The sequence below is a fragment of the Panulirus ornatus genome, chromosome 1, assembly GCF_036320965.1.
Source record: "Panulirus ornatus isolate Po-2019 chromosome 1, ASM3632096v1, whole genome shotgun sequence".
Lineage (NCBI taxonomy): Eukaryota > Metazoa > Arthropoda > Malacostraca > Decapoda > Palinuridae > Panulirus > Panulirus ornatus.
The window spans coordinates 92,801,474-92,818,339 of record NC_092224.1 but is presented as its reverse complement, the minus strand read 5'-3'; the positions used below and the strand labels follow the sequence as shown (position 1 = coordinate 92,818,339).

The window sequence follows — 16,866 nt, the reverse complement described above, 5'->3', positions numbered from 1 at the left end:
TACCAATCAGTCAACAATATAGTCACCCCCTGTATTGATAAATTCCTCTGCAATACCATCCAAACCCACTGCCTTGCCGGCTTTCATGTTCCGCAGAGCTTTTAGTACCTCTTCTCTGTTTACCAAATCATTTTCCGTAACCCTCTCACTTTGCACACCACCTCGACCAAAACACCCTATATCTGCCACTCTATCATCAGACATTCATCAAACCTTCAAAATACTCACTCCATCTCCTTCTCACATCACCACTACTCGTATAATAAGTAAATAAATAGATTTTATATGTGCATGTATGGCCATTTATGTATATGTATGTGTACATGAGCCATTCTTTTTTCATCTGTTTCCTGGTGCTACCCTGCTGACGTGGGAAATGGCAGTCAAGTATAATAAATAGATAAGATACTCCATATCAGTAATTCTCCCTTGTTTCCCACATTTTCCTCGACATTCATCCTGTTTCATACCATCTTATAATTCTATCTTTCTATCTATGTATCTATATCTCTGAGGCCTGTTTCTTCCTGGAACTCCCTCAAAGGGGTGGCCACAACAGTAGAGTCTTGTGATTATTCCCAAATTCTTTTTGTCATTTTGTTTTCCTGTTTTTGTCTTTTTCATTCTTATCCTGGCTTGTCCTTTTTTATCATATGGTAATCTTTCTCTTTACAGAGGCAGGCAGTAGCGGTGGTAGTGGAAACACGAAGCGGGTTACTGATGGAGATGTTTTCCCAGGCTTTAAACCTGCAATAGAAGCATGTCAGCTGGACTGGAGTGACTATCCTCTTCCAGGAGTCACATACTCTCGTACTGCTTCTCGTTATTACTGTCCTGTCATGTGTTTTAGGCATGATTCTCGACATGAGTCTCAAGCAGCACCCATCTCTGCCCCACATCCAAGAAACCCAACATCACATGCGGGACCTAAGCGACCGTCAGAACGTCGTGTATTAATTAGTCCTGGAAATCCTGGTGATCATGAGAACTTGACAGGTGGAGTTCCACTTGCTGGTCCCAGACATAGTGGCCACCGAAGTAGCAGTGTTAGTAGTGAAGGTTTTTGTGATAATGACATTGGTCGTGATAGTGACTCACCACCAGATCAGCGATCCCCAGAGCAAGTTGATTCAGGTCAGGTGTCTCGTCAGAGCTCCAGAGAAGAGCGACCCATGGCTGCACTTGGTTTAGTGGTTGCACTTGGTCGTTCAAGGGATGATCATGATAAGTCTTCTCCTGATGATGGTGGGGTGGAGTCTGACTGGTCGGGTGTGGCTGAGCCAGCGCGACCTCAGAGAAGTAGAGGAGGCAGCAGAGGGCAACGCTCAAGAGATTTGCATACTGCAGATGAATATGACTTGTACGTTTATAATGCTAACATGATAGGAGAAGGAATTAGTGGTGATGGTGGAATTGGCAGTAGAGGAGCAGAAATTTTTAGCAACATTAAAAAATTAGAAGATCCTCTTGAGATCCTGTTTGCTCGAGCTGAAGGCCTCCATGCACATGGACATGTTCAGGAGGCTTCAGAGCTTGCAGTACAGTTGTCCCATGAGTTGTTAGCCAATCCTCCAAATTTGATGATAGACCTTCCACCACCTCCTAGTAAGGGAAAACGTAAGAAGGTGAACCCTGCATCTCATCACTTGACCTGTTTGGCTTCAGCTACCTTGGGAAAATGTGCCTTCCTTTGTACTGTACTTGCAGAAAATCCTGAACACACCCACCTAGCTTTCCAGGTAGCCATGTTTGGCCTGGAAATGGCACGGCCTCCAGCATCCACCAAGGTAGATATTGTATCACAATGAATTTCATTAGATGGTAGTTGGATTTGCTGCATTGTGTTATTTGATAAGACATTTTCTTATGATGATTGAAAATATATTTTAGGGATTTTTTTCTGTATGGGAATACAGCTAAACTGCTTATATTTAGTGGAAGGGATGTTTGATTTTCTATCTATATATGTTTTATGTTTTCCATTTTAGCCATTAGAGGTTAAGCTGGCTAATCAGGAAAGTGATCTGGTAGCTCTTCTCAAGCGCCTACCCCTTGGGCCATTAGAATTAGCTGTGATCCGTGACAAGGCAGAGAAGATGCGATCAGGTGTGCTCAAGAGCCGTGGTGAGGCTCTCTTACCGCTGATGTTGGCATCCTTTCTGTTTGATGCTCTTGTTATTGCAGGTGAGATTTATCCTTTTTTTTTCATATTGTTAACCAGCCACATCCACCCTGTCAAACAATACCACTTGCTGTAGACATCAACAAAGCATTTAACACTGTTACTTGTTATAATCTCTAAAGATACGTGACACCACTTTACACCAAGATGATAGAGGATGTTGAATCACTCTCATAGCTGGCTGCCAACCCAGAGTCATCCATTAAGAAGACACCTGCAAAAGCATCACAGTGGAATTGCATAGGGACCAGCTCTTTTTTCCACCCACCTTCTCTTTTTTTCACCCACCTTTGTTCTTTTCTTGCATGATCTCCCTATGCTTACCACACACTACAGTGTGAAAGAGCTCTCATGTGCAGATGACCTCACAGTCATGTCACAGCATCCTGATGCTGTACAAGTAATTGATTATGCAGCATTATATCAGGCAACTAGAGCATTAGCTTACATAGAGCAGAATGCCATTTTTTTTTTTTTTTTTTTTTTTTGCCGCTGTCTCCCGCGTTTGCGAGGTAGCGCAAGGAAACAGACGAAAGAAATGGCCCAACCCACCCCCATACACATGTATATACATATGTCCACACACTCAAATATACATACCTACACAGCTTTCCATGGTTTACCCCAGACGCTTCACATACCCTGATTCAATCCACTGACAGCACATCAACCCCGGTATACCACATCGATCCAATTCACTCTATTCCTTGCCCTCCTTTCACCCTCCTGCATGTTCAGGCCCCGATCACACAAAATCTTTTTCACTCCATCTTTCCACCTCCAATTTGGTCTCCCACTTCTCCTCGTTCCCTCCACCTCCGACACATATATCCTCTTGGTCAATCTTTCCTCACTCATTCTCTCCGTGTGCTCAAACCATTTCAAAACACCCTCTTCTGCTCTCTCAACCACGCTCTTTTTATTTCCACACATCTCTCTTACCCTTACGTTACTTACTCGATCAAACCACCTCACACCACACATTGTCCTCAAACATCTCATTTCCAGCACATCCATCCTCCTGCGCACAACTCTATCCATAGCCCACGCCTCGCAACCATACAACATTGTTGGAACCACTATTCCTTCAAACATACCCATTTTTGCTTTCCGAGATAATGTTCTCGACTTCCACATTCTTCAAGGCTCCCAGGATTTTCACCCCCTCCCCCACCCTATGATCCACTTCCGCTTCCATGGTTCCATCCGCTGCCAGATCCACTCCCAAATATCTAAAACACTTTACTTCCTCCAGTTTTTCTCCATTCAAACTTACCTCCCAATTGACTTGACCCTCAACCCTGCTGTACCTAACTACCTTGCTCTTATTCACATTTACTCTTAACTTTCTTCTTTCACACACTTTACCAAACTCAGTCACTAGCTTCTGCAGTTTCTCACATGAATCAGCCACCAGCGCTGTATCATCAGCGAACAACAACTGACTCACTTCCCAAGCTCTCTCATCCCCAACAGACTTCATACTTGCCCCTCTTTCCAAAACTCTTGCATTCACCTCCCTAACAACCCCATCCATAAACAAATTAAACAACCATGGAGACATCACACACCCCTGCCGCAAACCTACATTCACTGAGAAGCAATCACTTTCCTCTCTTCCTACACGTACACATGCCTTACATCCTCGATAAAAACTTTTCACTGCTTCTAACAACTTGCCTCCCACACCATATATTCTTAATACTTTCCACAGAGCATCTCTATCAACTCTGTCATATGCCTTCTCCAGATCCATAAATGCTACATACAAATCCATAAGGTGAAGATTAGTATGGGTTTTCAGAAAAGAGGAGTGAATGTTGGGGTGAAGAAGGTGGTGAGAGTAAGTGAGCTTGGGAAGGAGACCTGTGTGGGGAAGTACCAGGAGAGACTGTGTACAGAATGGAAAAAGGTGAGAACAATGGAAGTAAGGGGAGTGGGGGAGGAATGGGATGTATTTAGGGAATCAGTGATGGATTGCGCAAAAGATGCTTGTGGCATGAGAAGAGTGGGAGGTGGGCTGTTTAGAAAGGGTAGTGAGTGGTGGGATGAAGAAGTAAGAGTATTAGTGAAAGAGAAGAGAGAGGCATTTGGACGATTTTTGCAGGGAAAAAATGCAATTGAGTGGGAGAAGTATAAAAGAAAGAGACAGGAGGTCAAGAGAAAGGTGCAAGAGGTGAAAAAAAGGGCAAATGAGAGTTGGGGTGAGAGACTATCAGTAAATTTTAGGGAGAATAAAAAGATGTTCTGGAAGGAGGTAAATAGGGTGCGTAAGACAAGGGAGCAAATGGGAACTTCAGTGAAGGGCGTAAATGGGGAGGTGATAACAAGTAGCGGTGATGTGAGAAGGAGATGGAATGAGTATTTTGAAGGTTTGTTGAATGTGTCTGATGACAGAGTGGCAGATATAGGGTGTTTTGGTCGAGATGGTGTGCAAAGTGAGAGGGTTAGGGAAAATGATTTGGTAAACAGAGAAGAGGTAGTAAAAGCTTTGCGGAAGATGAAAGCCGGCAAGGCAGCAGGTTTGGATGGTATTGCAGTGGAATTTATTAAGAAAGGGGGTGACTGTATTGTTGACTGGTTGGTAAGGTTATTTAATGTATGTATGACTCATGGTGAGGTGCCTGAGGATTGGCGGAATGCGTGCATAGTGCCATTGTACAAAGGCAAAGGGGATAAGAGTGAGTGCTCAAATTACAGAGGTATAAGTTTGTTGAGTATTCCTGGTAAATTATATGGGAGGGTATTGATTGAGAGGGTGAAGGCATGTACAGAGCATCAGATTGGGGAAGAGCAGTGCGGTTTCAGAAGTGGTAGAGGATGTGTGGATCAGGTGTTTGCTTTGAAGAATGTATGTGAGAAATACTTAGAAAAGCAAATGGATTTGTATGTAGCATTTATGGATCTGGAGAAGGCATATGATAGAGTTGATAGAGATGCTCTGTGGAAGGTATTAAGAATATATGGTGTGGGAGGCAAGTTGTTAGAAGCAGTGAAAAGTTTTTATCGAGGATGTAAGGCATGTGTACGTGTAGGAAGAGAGGAAAGTGATTGGTTCTCAGTGAATGTAGGTTTGCGGCAGGGGTGTGTGATGTCTCCATGGTTGTTTAATTTGTTTATGGATGGGGTTGTAAGGGAGGTAAATGCAAGAGTCCTGGAAAGAGGGGCAAGTATGAAGTCTGTTGGGGATGAGAGAGCTTGGGAAGTGAGTCAGTTGTTGTTCGCTGATGATACAGCGCTGGTGGCTGATTCATGTGAGAAACTGCAGAAGCTGGTGACTGAGTTTGGTAAAGTGTGTGGAAGAAGAAAGTTGAGAGTAAATGTGAATAAGAGCAAGGTTATTAGGTACAGTAGGGGTGAGGGTCAAGTCAATTGGGAGGTGAGTTTGAATGGAGAAAAACTGGAGGAAGTGAAGTGTTTTAGATATCTGGGAGTGGATCTGTCAGCGGATGGAACCATGGAAGCGGAAGTGGATCATAGGGTGGGGGAGGGGGCGAAAATTTTGGGAGCCTTGAAAAATGTGTGGAAGTCGAGAACATTATCTCGGAAAGCAAAAATGGGTATGTTTGAGGGAATAGTGGTTCCAACAATGTTGTATGGTTGCGAGGCGTGGGCTATGGATAGAGATGTGCGCAGGAGGATGGATGTGCTGGAAATGAGATGTTTGAGGACAATGTGTGGTGTGAGGTGGTTTGATCGAGTAAGTAACGTAAGGGTAAGAGAGATGTGTGGAAATAAAAAGAGCGTGGTTGAGAGAGCAGAAGAGGGTGTTTTGAAATGGTTTGGGCACATGGAGAGAATGAGTGAGGAGAGATTGACCAAGAGGATATATGTGTCGGAGGTGGAGGGAACGAGGAGAAGAGGGAGACCAAATTGGAGGTGGAAAGATGGAGTGAAAAAGATTTTGTGTGATCGGGGCCTGAACATGCAGGAGGGTGAAAGGAGGGCAAGAAATAGAGTGAATTGGAGTCATGTGGTATACAGGGGTTGACGTGCTGTCAGTGGATTGAAGCAAGGCATGTGAAGCGTCTGGGGTAAACCATGGAAAGCTGTGTAGGTATGTATATTTGCGTGTGTGGACGTGTGTATGTACATGTGTATGGGGGGGGGGTTGGGCCATTTCTTTCGTCTGTTTCCTTGCGCTACCTCGCAAACGCGGGAGACAGCGACAAAGTATAAAAAAAAAAAAAAAAAAAAAAAAAAAAAACCAATTGCTTTTCTAAGTATTTCTCACATACATTCTTCAAAGCAAACACCTGATCCACACATCCTCTACCACTTCTGAAACCACACTGCTCTTCCCCAATCTGAATGCCAAAATACCCTCATAAATCCACCATCACCCTTTTAATTGTTATATGGTGGCCATCATGCTGTGTTTTCTTAGAGGATGGCAGCCAACTCCATATGATATGTTTGTTCATTTCCACCTGTTTAAATAGCTAGCAGATTTCATGTACCACAATTCATGTATAGAAGTCTCTTCTGTCACCCAACAGTTAAGGAAAAGAATTCTTCTCACAGCCACGTCTGTTGAGCTCTTTGGTTGTGCAAACAGTAACTCTGTAGAAAATACATAAGTTGTTAGATGACACAATTGATAAAGAGGAACACATGTTGTTATTGTATCAGCTGGTAAGGGAAGTGATGAAATCGGAAAAAAAGACAAGTGACTTTATGAATGATCTCGTGGGTGTAAAGAGATGTGAGGCTAGTATGGATCCCGCTATCCTTTCTTTTGGCCTTGTGCATGGTCATAGGGAACAGATTACATAAGCACTGAACCTAATTTCATGGACATATTCTAGGGGTGACGGAGGATTTTGGGAATATTTCCAAGTATATTCCAACTGTAATATATGATTTATGAAGTACAGCTTACTCCTGCTTAACAATGGAGGCACATCCCTGGAAAACATACCTTGATGGAGTCACCAGATGTTGAATCTCAATATGCTACAGGGGTCAGTAGGATAAGGGGATTACTTTCCTGGAGAAGATTTCTTGGCGTAATTTTCTTTAAAGGATATGCATGAAACCATGACATATACACTACATTTCAGTTGTATCATCACCATAAGTATTTGAATAAGGTAATACAGCTTAACGTTGTATTTTTTAAATCAAAGTGCATTACACGAAGTACAGGCATGTTATATCAATTCTTATATTTGATCCAGACACACAGCAGTCTTTCCATTATCTCCATAACTTCATCTCTAGTCCAATTGCTCTTCCTTGCACCTAAAGGTATAACATTAGATGCACACTGCCTTAGTATGTCTGTATGCTCATGAATTTTTCTCACTGATATACCAGGCAAGCCTGGAGTTCTGGTGATATAAGCACTTCCCATAGGGACAAGACACACTTGGGCTTTTTTTCACTCATGATTACAGGGAGTCTGAGTAGATTATACTGAAACTTTTTTCCATGTGTAAAGTATTTACTTCTTGTGAATACTGTGTTAATACTGGATCACTAGGTACCAGCGACTAGTTGTAGTGCATAGTACATTATTTTCTTTGCATTGTGTAATATTTCTACATATATTCCCACGTATTCCCTGCATGTCGTAGAAGGCGACTAAAAGGGGAGGGAGCGGGTGGCTGGAAGTCCTCCCCTTTCTCTCTCTCTCTGTCTCTTTTTTTTTTTTTTTTTTCCCAAAACAAGGAACAGAGAAGGGGGCCAGGTGAGGATATTCCCTCTAAGGCCCAGTCCTCTGTTCTTAACGCTACCTCGCTAACGCGGGAAATGGCGAATAGTTTGAAAAAAAAAAAAAGAAATATTAATGATACGTATCTCCAGTGTTTTTCCTTTGTAAGAAATAAGAATAGAAATTGGTATTGAGGTTAGGCAAAAGAAATGCATTTTCCATGTCCTTCCTTATATTTCAAGGAGAGGAAGGACCAGCTCAGAAATATTGACCATAATATATTCATGCTGTTGATCATCAGTGTTGTACCTGTGTCGGAAACTAAAGTAGAGTGCATTGCCAAGTTCAGAACAAAGGAAAACAGGACCCATGTTTAACTGACTGATATATCAACCACATCCTCTCCTCCTCCTCACTCAACACCCAGCCAGGTCAACATGAGCGTGTTTATATTACTTTTTGTGTTTCCTTCTACTATTGCATACTAGTCCATCAGTTCATAAAGGAAAAATGGACCTATCTTGTCAATACTAGTTAACCCCTGAGACATGAATCCAACCTACATCCCCACATTACCCAGAATGATCAACGACTCCCATATAATGGCTCACCAACCATACTTGGTATCGCATACATCATGTGACATTTACCTTTTACACAACAATCAAACATCAATACAAGGGTCATAGATAAACTAGATGCCTTCATACTAGTGCCAGTTTTGGAGAGGAAAAGAATCCTTTAGCATCCTCTTTTAACAATTCATGTGCTTCACCCTGAATTATGCCATATGTGCCAAGTCATCCACTTGTTCAAACCAACTAATCCAAATTACAAACCAAACAAAAAAGAACAATATAGAACAATCATTTTTTGCATAGCCACCAACGCTACATCCACACACTGAAACAAAAATACTTCCAATACAGTCTCTCCTCAACATGCTTGGCACTAAATTTTTTGCAATAGCTCTAACCCCATTCTGTGACAAACATTCACCATCCTCCATGTAGAAATAAAAAGCTAACCCTTGTCTCACATTTCATCTTATATTCATTATCTGACATAATGGGAAATCTCTCCAAGTACCAAAACACCAGAGGAGTACATTAAATGTGTGACCTCAAAAGTACTCCAAACATGCACCAGATTTATACCAAAGACAATGCAAAAAGTTTAGAATGAAATAAGTAAAACGTTGCTTATAGAAGGCATAATCAAATTGCAAACCTAAGAAAGCTACAGCTCACTTGGCAAAGGAAAGAAAACTTGTCATATGACAGACAAACATAGACCATAAACTCAAAATGCCATACAAAGCACAGGAAAAAAAAAGAGTCATTGGTGAAATGAGAAAAAAAAATACTTTTATTCATTTTCTAAGTGCTAATTGAGGACCACAGACTTCATTATCCCACTAAGAACAGAAGATGGCACACACAAGGATGATTGTTAGGAAATGAGTAAGATACTGAAAAACAAATTGATTTGGTGTACAGCAAACCAAAAACCACCATCTTTCCAAACAGAACCTGCTGGGTGTGGTCTGTCCTCTTGCCTCATTTAGCATCTTCCATTATTTGCCTTGTGACTGTATTCTTAGCTTTCCCCTTTCTTCCTTTTTGTGTGTCACATTTGATGAATATTCTACTGAATTCCACCTTGTTTTTAGTTCCTTAGCTTGGCATCATGGCTCCAAATCAAATGAACTGTAATTGGTCATCCCTTTATATATTTATTGTAACCACCAGTTCTTCTTTCCATTGTCACAGAGATTCTATTCTATTGCCTGTAGTAACACTTGAGTGAGCATTACTTCTTTCATAGCCCCTTTCCTCTTTATGAGGCATATGTTCTTATCCAGTCCAAAAATAATTAACAAAGTTTTACATTTGTCGAGCTCTTGATTGACTTATCTTTTTGATTTAGATGCCACCCACCTTGCAGCTAAGTCTGTCAGTTGAGGTTCATCTGCCTGTTTTTCCTCTGGCTTTTTTGTAATCTCCCTTTTTGCTAAAAAGGGAGATCCTCTATGCTCTGCACTTTTCTTAAATTCTCATCTACCAGGCCATAAATTTGGTAATTAGTCTGTCTCTTAAAGTACATATGCAGTCTCACACTACCCTGGGCACCTTAGTATTGGTGTCCCCAGGTACCTGTCCAACTGCATCAGTCAGCATCCTCTGAATCTCTTGTCCATCCCCCCAAAATTTACACTTCCCTCCCCCACTATTTTAGATAAAAAAGAATGTGTACTCAGTGTTATGGGCATTTCATCTTGTTCCACAGCCTATGGGATATCTGGAATACATCCCCTCTCACCTCTCCTACTCTGTAATCATTCTGCCTTCATTCCCCTGGTTACATCCTCTGTTAATTCCCTCTTGATTTTTAATTTCCTGAGTTCCTCTTATTTCAAGACACCTCTCAAGATCTTTAGATTGATTTTTGGGTTTCATTACTTCCATCTCTAACGCCATGAATCTCTGGTTCCCATTTTTTATGAATTTATGGAACAATTCCAAGCTTTTGTTTTCTGTTGCTTCATGCTTTATCCATTCCTTTTGCTTCCTTTTTGTGGATCTCGTCAAGGTTATCAGAAGATTATCCATCATATGTAACAAGGTATAAAGTTTAAGATAACAAAAAGACAGACCCTGTCAATATATTAGTGTAACATGGGAATTATATAGAAAATGTTCAGTGCATTATTGAGGAAGAAATACTGAGAATTAACTCAATTTGTATTCAGGAAAGATATTTGCATTCATTACCATATGATGAGGAGAGGTATTGAATTAACATCTTTTACACCTGTCTTAGGAAACACGAAAAGCTCTGTAGGAGGTCAGAGTTACCGGCAGCCACAAGATGAAACACTCGGCTTTGATGCTGCTGTTGCTGCAATTGGAATGAAAGCCAATGTTTGTGAAGCTGATCATCCACTGCTGTGTGAAGCCACCAGAAGACAGGTGCAGAGACCTTGTTGGTTACAATAAATGTGTGTCGATGAAATTGTTTATATTGAATATCCATAGGTTATTATTAACATGAATGATTATGTAAGTTTTAAGATGTTTGTGCTACATATAAAGGAAAGTTTGGTTTTACACCAGAGGGGGGAGTTGGCACTAACACTCCTGACACACTACAAAGATGACCAGGATAAACTGGCTCGCATTATGGACAAGCTTTTGGATAAGGAAGTTCATCAGATGTACAAAGCTCCATCCTTGCCTACATATTATGTCAATAATGCGCCGTCTCAGGTAAGACTGACAAGTTGTTATTTCTAGAAAACTATGAAAAATTTTCCTCTCAATCCTTAAGAGAATCCATAGTAATCTCCTATGACTAGAAACCTCTTCTAGTGAGATAAATGCCTTTAACCCCACACTAATCAGCAATTTGATGACTGTGGCCTAGCCAGGGAATGCCCACAGACCAATCAGCCACCTAAATTCATTACTGTTTATTGCTTTACTCTATCCTCATTGTTAAAAAGTTTTCTTTTTCTTAGACCCTCCTTTGCCATGCTGGTAGGGTGTTAAGGCTCATGAAACAAACTGACCTTAAAGAAGATTGTACATTTTAAAGTATGAACTTCTTTCTGAGGTGGTATCTTGTGAATATTCTCCCTGAGTTGTTGTTTCCTGCCCTTTCATCCCCTCTCATTCAAAAAATCTTTCTAAAATTTTAACATGATAAACACATGGGGTTGATTCCTTTTCACCCAGGGTACAATGATGCCATTGTTGAGTGAAGGTTGATGGTTGGTTTGTAGGCTGACTCAGGTGAAGCTGTTGTCTGCTATCCCCAAATAGGTGATTAACAACAGGTTAGAGGTACTTACCTTCGTAGAAGGCAGGAGGTTAAGAGTTTATCATTCCTGGGGATCCTAGAGATATTTTCAAGGCTCATGAGAGACAGCTTGGGAGAGAGGTTTTTTTATTCTTGAGAACCTACTAATTTCTGTTTTCAGCACCAAATGTGCTAGTTTCTAGATAAGATATTGTAATACATTTACCGACTTTGGATATTCAAACAGTCATCCATTGCTAATCACAAGTAAGTGAAGAGAACTTTTAATTGAATCATCAGAGCACACCATGTATAGTATGCATAATGATTCCTACCTTGAGCCTTATTGACAAAGTTGCATTTTGCATGCTCTTTAAGAAAGATTTGAACTTAGGAAAAGCTGTTTTTGTGCACATGAGGTTGATGGAAGGCAATAAGAGGGCCCTTGTTGAGAATGATATGCTATATCCCATTGATAACTTACGGGTGATCCCTCCTTTTAACCCCCAAGGGCAGGATCACCTGTTAAGGAATCATACCTCTGTCATAAGCTCAAACCCACTGTTAATAAATGAAGCTATATCAAACTACACTACAAAAATTAGAAGGTAGATAAAGGAAGGAGGGACAGGATTGAAAAAAGGAGGCTTTTCACTGGCATTATTTGTAAGAAGGTTTAGCATTCCATTAGTTCATACTTCATTTTCTTCATAAAGTGATTCATTTGATAAGCAAGGGCAATGAGTGCATAGTTGAATGGAGGCCAAAAGGAAATTCTTGAACTTAATGTAGATATGAAAGTAGTGAGCAGTGGGTCAGGAAGAAATGCCTAGTAATTAGAACCCCAAATTCCACACAATGGAGTTTAATGCAAATTATTTCAGGAGTAACTGTGGCTTAAATTGGTGGCAGAACCACACAGCCTTATAAGTACATAAGTCTGTTGAGGATGAGAGAGCTTGGGAAGTGAGTCAGTTGTTGTTTGCTGATGATACAGCGCTGGTGGCTGATTAATGTGAGAAACTGCAGAAGCTGGTGACTGAGTTTGGTAAAGTGTGTGAAAGAAGAAAGTTAAGAGTAAATGTGAATAAGAGCAAGGTTATTAGGTACAGTAGGGTTGAGGGTCAAGTCAATTGGGAGGTGAGTTTGAATGGAGAAAAACTGGAGGAAGTGAAGTGTTTTAGATATCTGGGAGTGGATCTGGCAGCGGATGGAACCATGGAAGCGGAAGTGGATCATAGGGTGGGGGAGGGGGCGAAAATTCTGGGAGCCTTGAAGAATGTGTGGAAGTCGAGAACATTATCTCGGAAAGCAAAAATGGGTATGTTTGAAGGAATAGTGGTTCCAACAGTGTTGTATGGTTGTGAGGCGTGGGCTATGGATAGAGTGGTGCGCAGGAGGATGGATTTGCTGGAAATGAGATGTTTGAGGACAATGTGTGGTGTGAGGTGGTTTGATCGAGTAAGTAACGTAAGGGTAAGAGAGATGTGTGGAAATAAAAAGAGCGTGGTTGAGAGAGCAGAAGAGGGTGTTTTGAAATGGTTTGGGCATATGGAGAGAATGAGTGAGGAAAGATTGACCAAGAGGATATATGTGTCGGAGGTGGAGGGAACGAGGAGAAGAGGGAGACCAAATTGGAGGTGGAAAGATGGAGTGAAAAAGATTTTGTGTGATCGGGGCCTGAACATGCAGGAGGGTGAAAGGAGGGCAAGGAATAGAGTGAATTGGAGCGATGTGGTATACCGGGGTTGACGTGCTGTCAGTGGATTGAATCAAGGCATGTGAAGCATCTGGGGTAAACTATGGAAAGCTGTGTAGGTATGTATATTTGCGTGTGTGGACGTATGTATATACATGTGTATGGGGGTGGGGTGGGCCATTTCTTTCGTCTGTTTCCTTGCGCTACCTCGCAAATGCGGGAGACAGCGACAAAGCAAAAAAAAAAAAAAAAAAATCTTCCTTATGAGATGTTCCTCAGATAAGCTTCTTGATTGGAGGCCATTTTTTTTGGCATCTTGGATATGGATATTTAAGACAAAATACAAAGTTTTTGTATGTGTAACAGTATTGTCAACAGAGGTAGTTTGGGAGTAAGAGATAAAAAGATGATCAGAATAGTTCCATCATGGAATACACTCAAGCTTTCGAGATTTGTTCTGAAAGAACTTGAGGGGAATGCTCTCCTCCCTCCAGTTGGAGATGATGGTCAGTTCTTGATGAAAATTAGCAAGAACTTTGTGTTGAAGCAAGACATGAATCACTCACTCACTGTTTGGCCAGTGCAGTGAGAAGTGTATTCTTTTAGAGTAAGACTTTAGAAAGAGACCTAGATAAGAATGTAGCAGGTTACAGGAGATTTAGAACCTTTCACAAATACCAGGTAGGTTTCAAAGATCTGAATTGATGAAAAGGTATTTTTGTGCAAATGAAGCTAATTAGCAAAGGAAATGAAAGGGCCCTCTTTGTACATTAATAAACTCTAGGTAATCCCACCATTTTCCCCTAAAGGGCAGGATCACCTTTCCTTTTCCAAACCATTAGACTTCAAATTTTATATTTATTTTATTTATTATACTTTGTCGCTGTCTCCCTGCGTTTGCGAGGTAGCGCAAGGAAACAGACGAAAGAAATGGCCCAACCCCCCCCATACACATGTATATACATACGTCCACACACGCAAATATACATACCTACACAGCTTTCCATGGTTTACCCCAGACGCTTCACATGCCTTGATTCAATCCACTGACAGCACGTCAACCCCGGTATACCACATCGCTCCAATTCACTCTATTCCTTGCCCTCCTTTCACCCTCCTGCATGTTCAGGCCCCGATCACACAAAATCTTTTTCACTCCATCTTTCCACCTCCAATTTGGTCTCCCTCTTCTCGTTCCCTCCACCTCCGACACATATATCCTCTTGGTCAATCTTTACTCACTCATTCTCTCCATGTGCCCAAACCACTTCAAAACACCCTCTTCTGCTCTCTCAACCACGCTCTTTTTATTTCCACACATCTCTCTTACCCTTACGTTACTCACTCGATCAAACCACCTCACACCACACATTGTCCTCAAACATCTCATTTCCAGCACATCCATCCTCCTGCGCACAACTCTATCCATAGCCCACGCCTCGCAACCATACAACATTGTTGGAACCACTATTCCTTCAAACATACCCATTTTTGCTTTCCGAGATAATGTTCTCGACTTCCACACATTCTTCAAGGCCCCCAGAATTTTCGCCCCCTCCCCCACCCTATGATCCACTTCCGCTTCCATGGTTCCATCCGCTGCCAGATCCACTCCCAGATATCTAAAACACTTCACTTCCTCCAGTTTTTCTCCATTCAAACTCACCTCCCAATTGACTTGACCCTCAACCCTACTGTACCTAATAACCTTGCTCTTATTCACATTTACTCTTAACTTTCTTCTTCCACACACTTTACCAAACTCAGTCACCAGCTTCTGCAGTTTCTCACATGAATCAGCCACCAGCGCTGTATCATCAGCGAACAACAACTGACTCACTTCCCAAGCTCTCTCATCCCCAACAGACTTCATACTTGCCCCTCTTTCCAAAACTCTTGCATTCACCTCCCTAACAACCCCATCCATAAACAAATTAAACAACCATGGAGACATCACACACCCCTGCCGCAAACCTACATTCACTGAGAACCAATCACTTTGCTCTCTTCCTACACGTACACATGCCTTACATCCTCGATAAAAACTTTTCACTGCTTCTAACAACTTGCCTCCCACACCATATATTCTTAATACCTTCCACAGAGCATCTCTATCAACTCTATCATATGCCTTCTCCAGATCCATAAAAGCTACATACAAATCCATTTGCTTTTCTAAGTATTTCTCACATACATTCTTCAAAGCAAACACCTGATCCACACATCCTCTACCACTTCTGAAACCACACTGCTCTTCCCCAATCTGATGCTCTGTACATGCCTTCACCCTCTCAATCAATACCCTCCCATATAATTTACCAGGAATACTCAACAAACTTATACCTCTGTAATTTGAGCACTCACTCTTATCCCCTTTGCCTTTGTACAATGGCACTATGCACGCATTCCGCCAATCCTCAGGCGCCTCACCATGAGTCATACATACATTAAATAACCTTACCAACCAGTCAACAATACAGTCACCCCCTTTTTTAATAAATTCCACTGCAATACCATCCAAACCTGCTGCCTTGCCGGCTTTCATCTTCCGCAAAGCTTTCACTACCTCTTCTCTGTTTACCAAATCATTTTCCCTAACCCTCTCACTTTGCACACCACCTCGACCAAAACACCCTATATCTGCCACTCTATCATCAAACACATTCAACAAACCTTCAAAATACTCACTCCATCTCCTTCTCACATCACCACTACTTGTTATCACCTCCCCATTTGCGCCCTTCACTGAAGTTCCCATTTGCTCCCTTGTCTTACGCACTTTATTTACCTCCTTCCAGAACATCTTTTTATTCTCCCTAAAATTTAATGATACTCTCTCACCCCAACTCTCATTTGCCCTTTTTTTTCACCTCTTGCACCTTTCTCTTGACCTCCTGTCTCTTTCTTTTATACATCTCCCACTCAATTGCATTTTTTCCCTGCAAAAATCATCCAAATGCCTCTCTCTTCTCTTTCACTAATACTCTTACTTCTTCATCCCACCACTCACTACCCTTTCTAATCAACCCACCTCCCACTCTTCTCATGCCACAAGCATCTTTTGCGCAATCCATCACTGATTCCCTAAATACATCCCATTCCTCCCCCACTCCCCTTACTTCCATTGTTCTCACCTTTTTCCATTCTGTACTCAGTCTCTCCTGGTACTTCCTCACACAGGTCTCCTTCCCAAGCTCACTTACTCTCACCACCCTCTTCACCCCAACATTCACTCTTCTTTTCTGAAAACCCATACAAATCTTCACCTTAGCCTCCACAAGATAATGATCAGACATCCCTCCAGTTGCACCTCTCAGCACATTAACATCCAAAAGTCTCTCTTTCGCATGCCTGTCAATTAAAACGTAATCCAGTAACGCTCTCTGGCCATCTCTCCTACTTACATAAGTATACTTATGTATATCTCGCTTTTTAAACCAGGTATTCCCAATCATCAGTCCTTTTTCAGCACATAAATCTACAAGCTCTTCACCATTTCCATTTACAACACTGAACACCCCATGTATA

General features: G+C 41.6%; 1 protein-coding gene across 7 annotated transcripts in view; it reads left to right on the top strand.

Annotated features, from left to right (window-relative positions):
• Positions 1-16,866, top strand: part of Dora (zinc finger SWIM domain-containing dorado) — a 302,025-nt gene that overhangs the window by 69,523 nt on the left and 215,636 nt on the right. For all 7 annotated transcript variants that reach the window (XM_071666088.1, XM_071666070.1, XM_071666078.1 and 4 more), the window contains exons 9-12: positions 676-1,787; positions 1,989-2,184; positions 10,662-10,810; positions 10,955-11,107. In XM_071666088.1, coding sequence (XP_071522189.1) covers positions 676-1,787; positions 1,989-2,184; positions 10,662-10,810; positions 10,955-11,107 — 1,610 coding nt within the window. The remainder of the gene's footprint in view (positions 1-675; positions 1,788-1,988; positions 2,185-10,661; positions 10,811-10,954; positions 11,108-16,866) is intronic.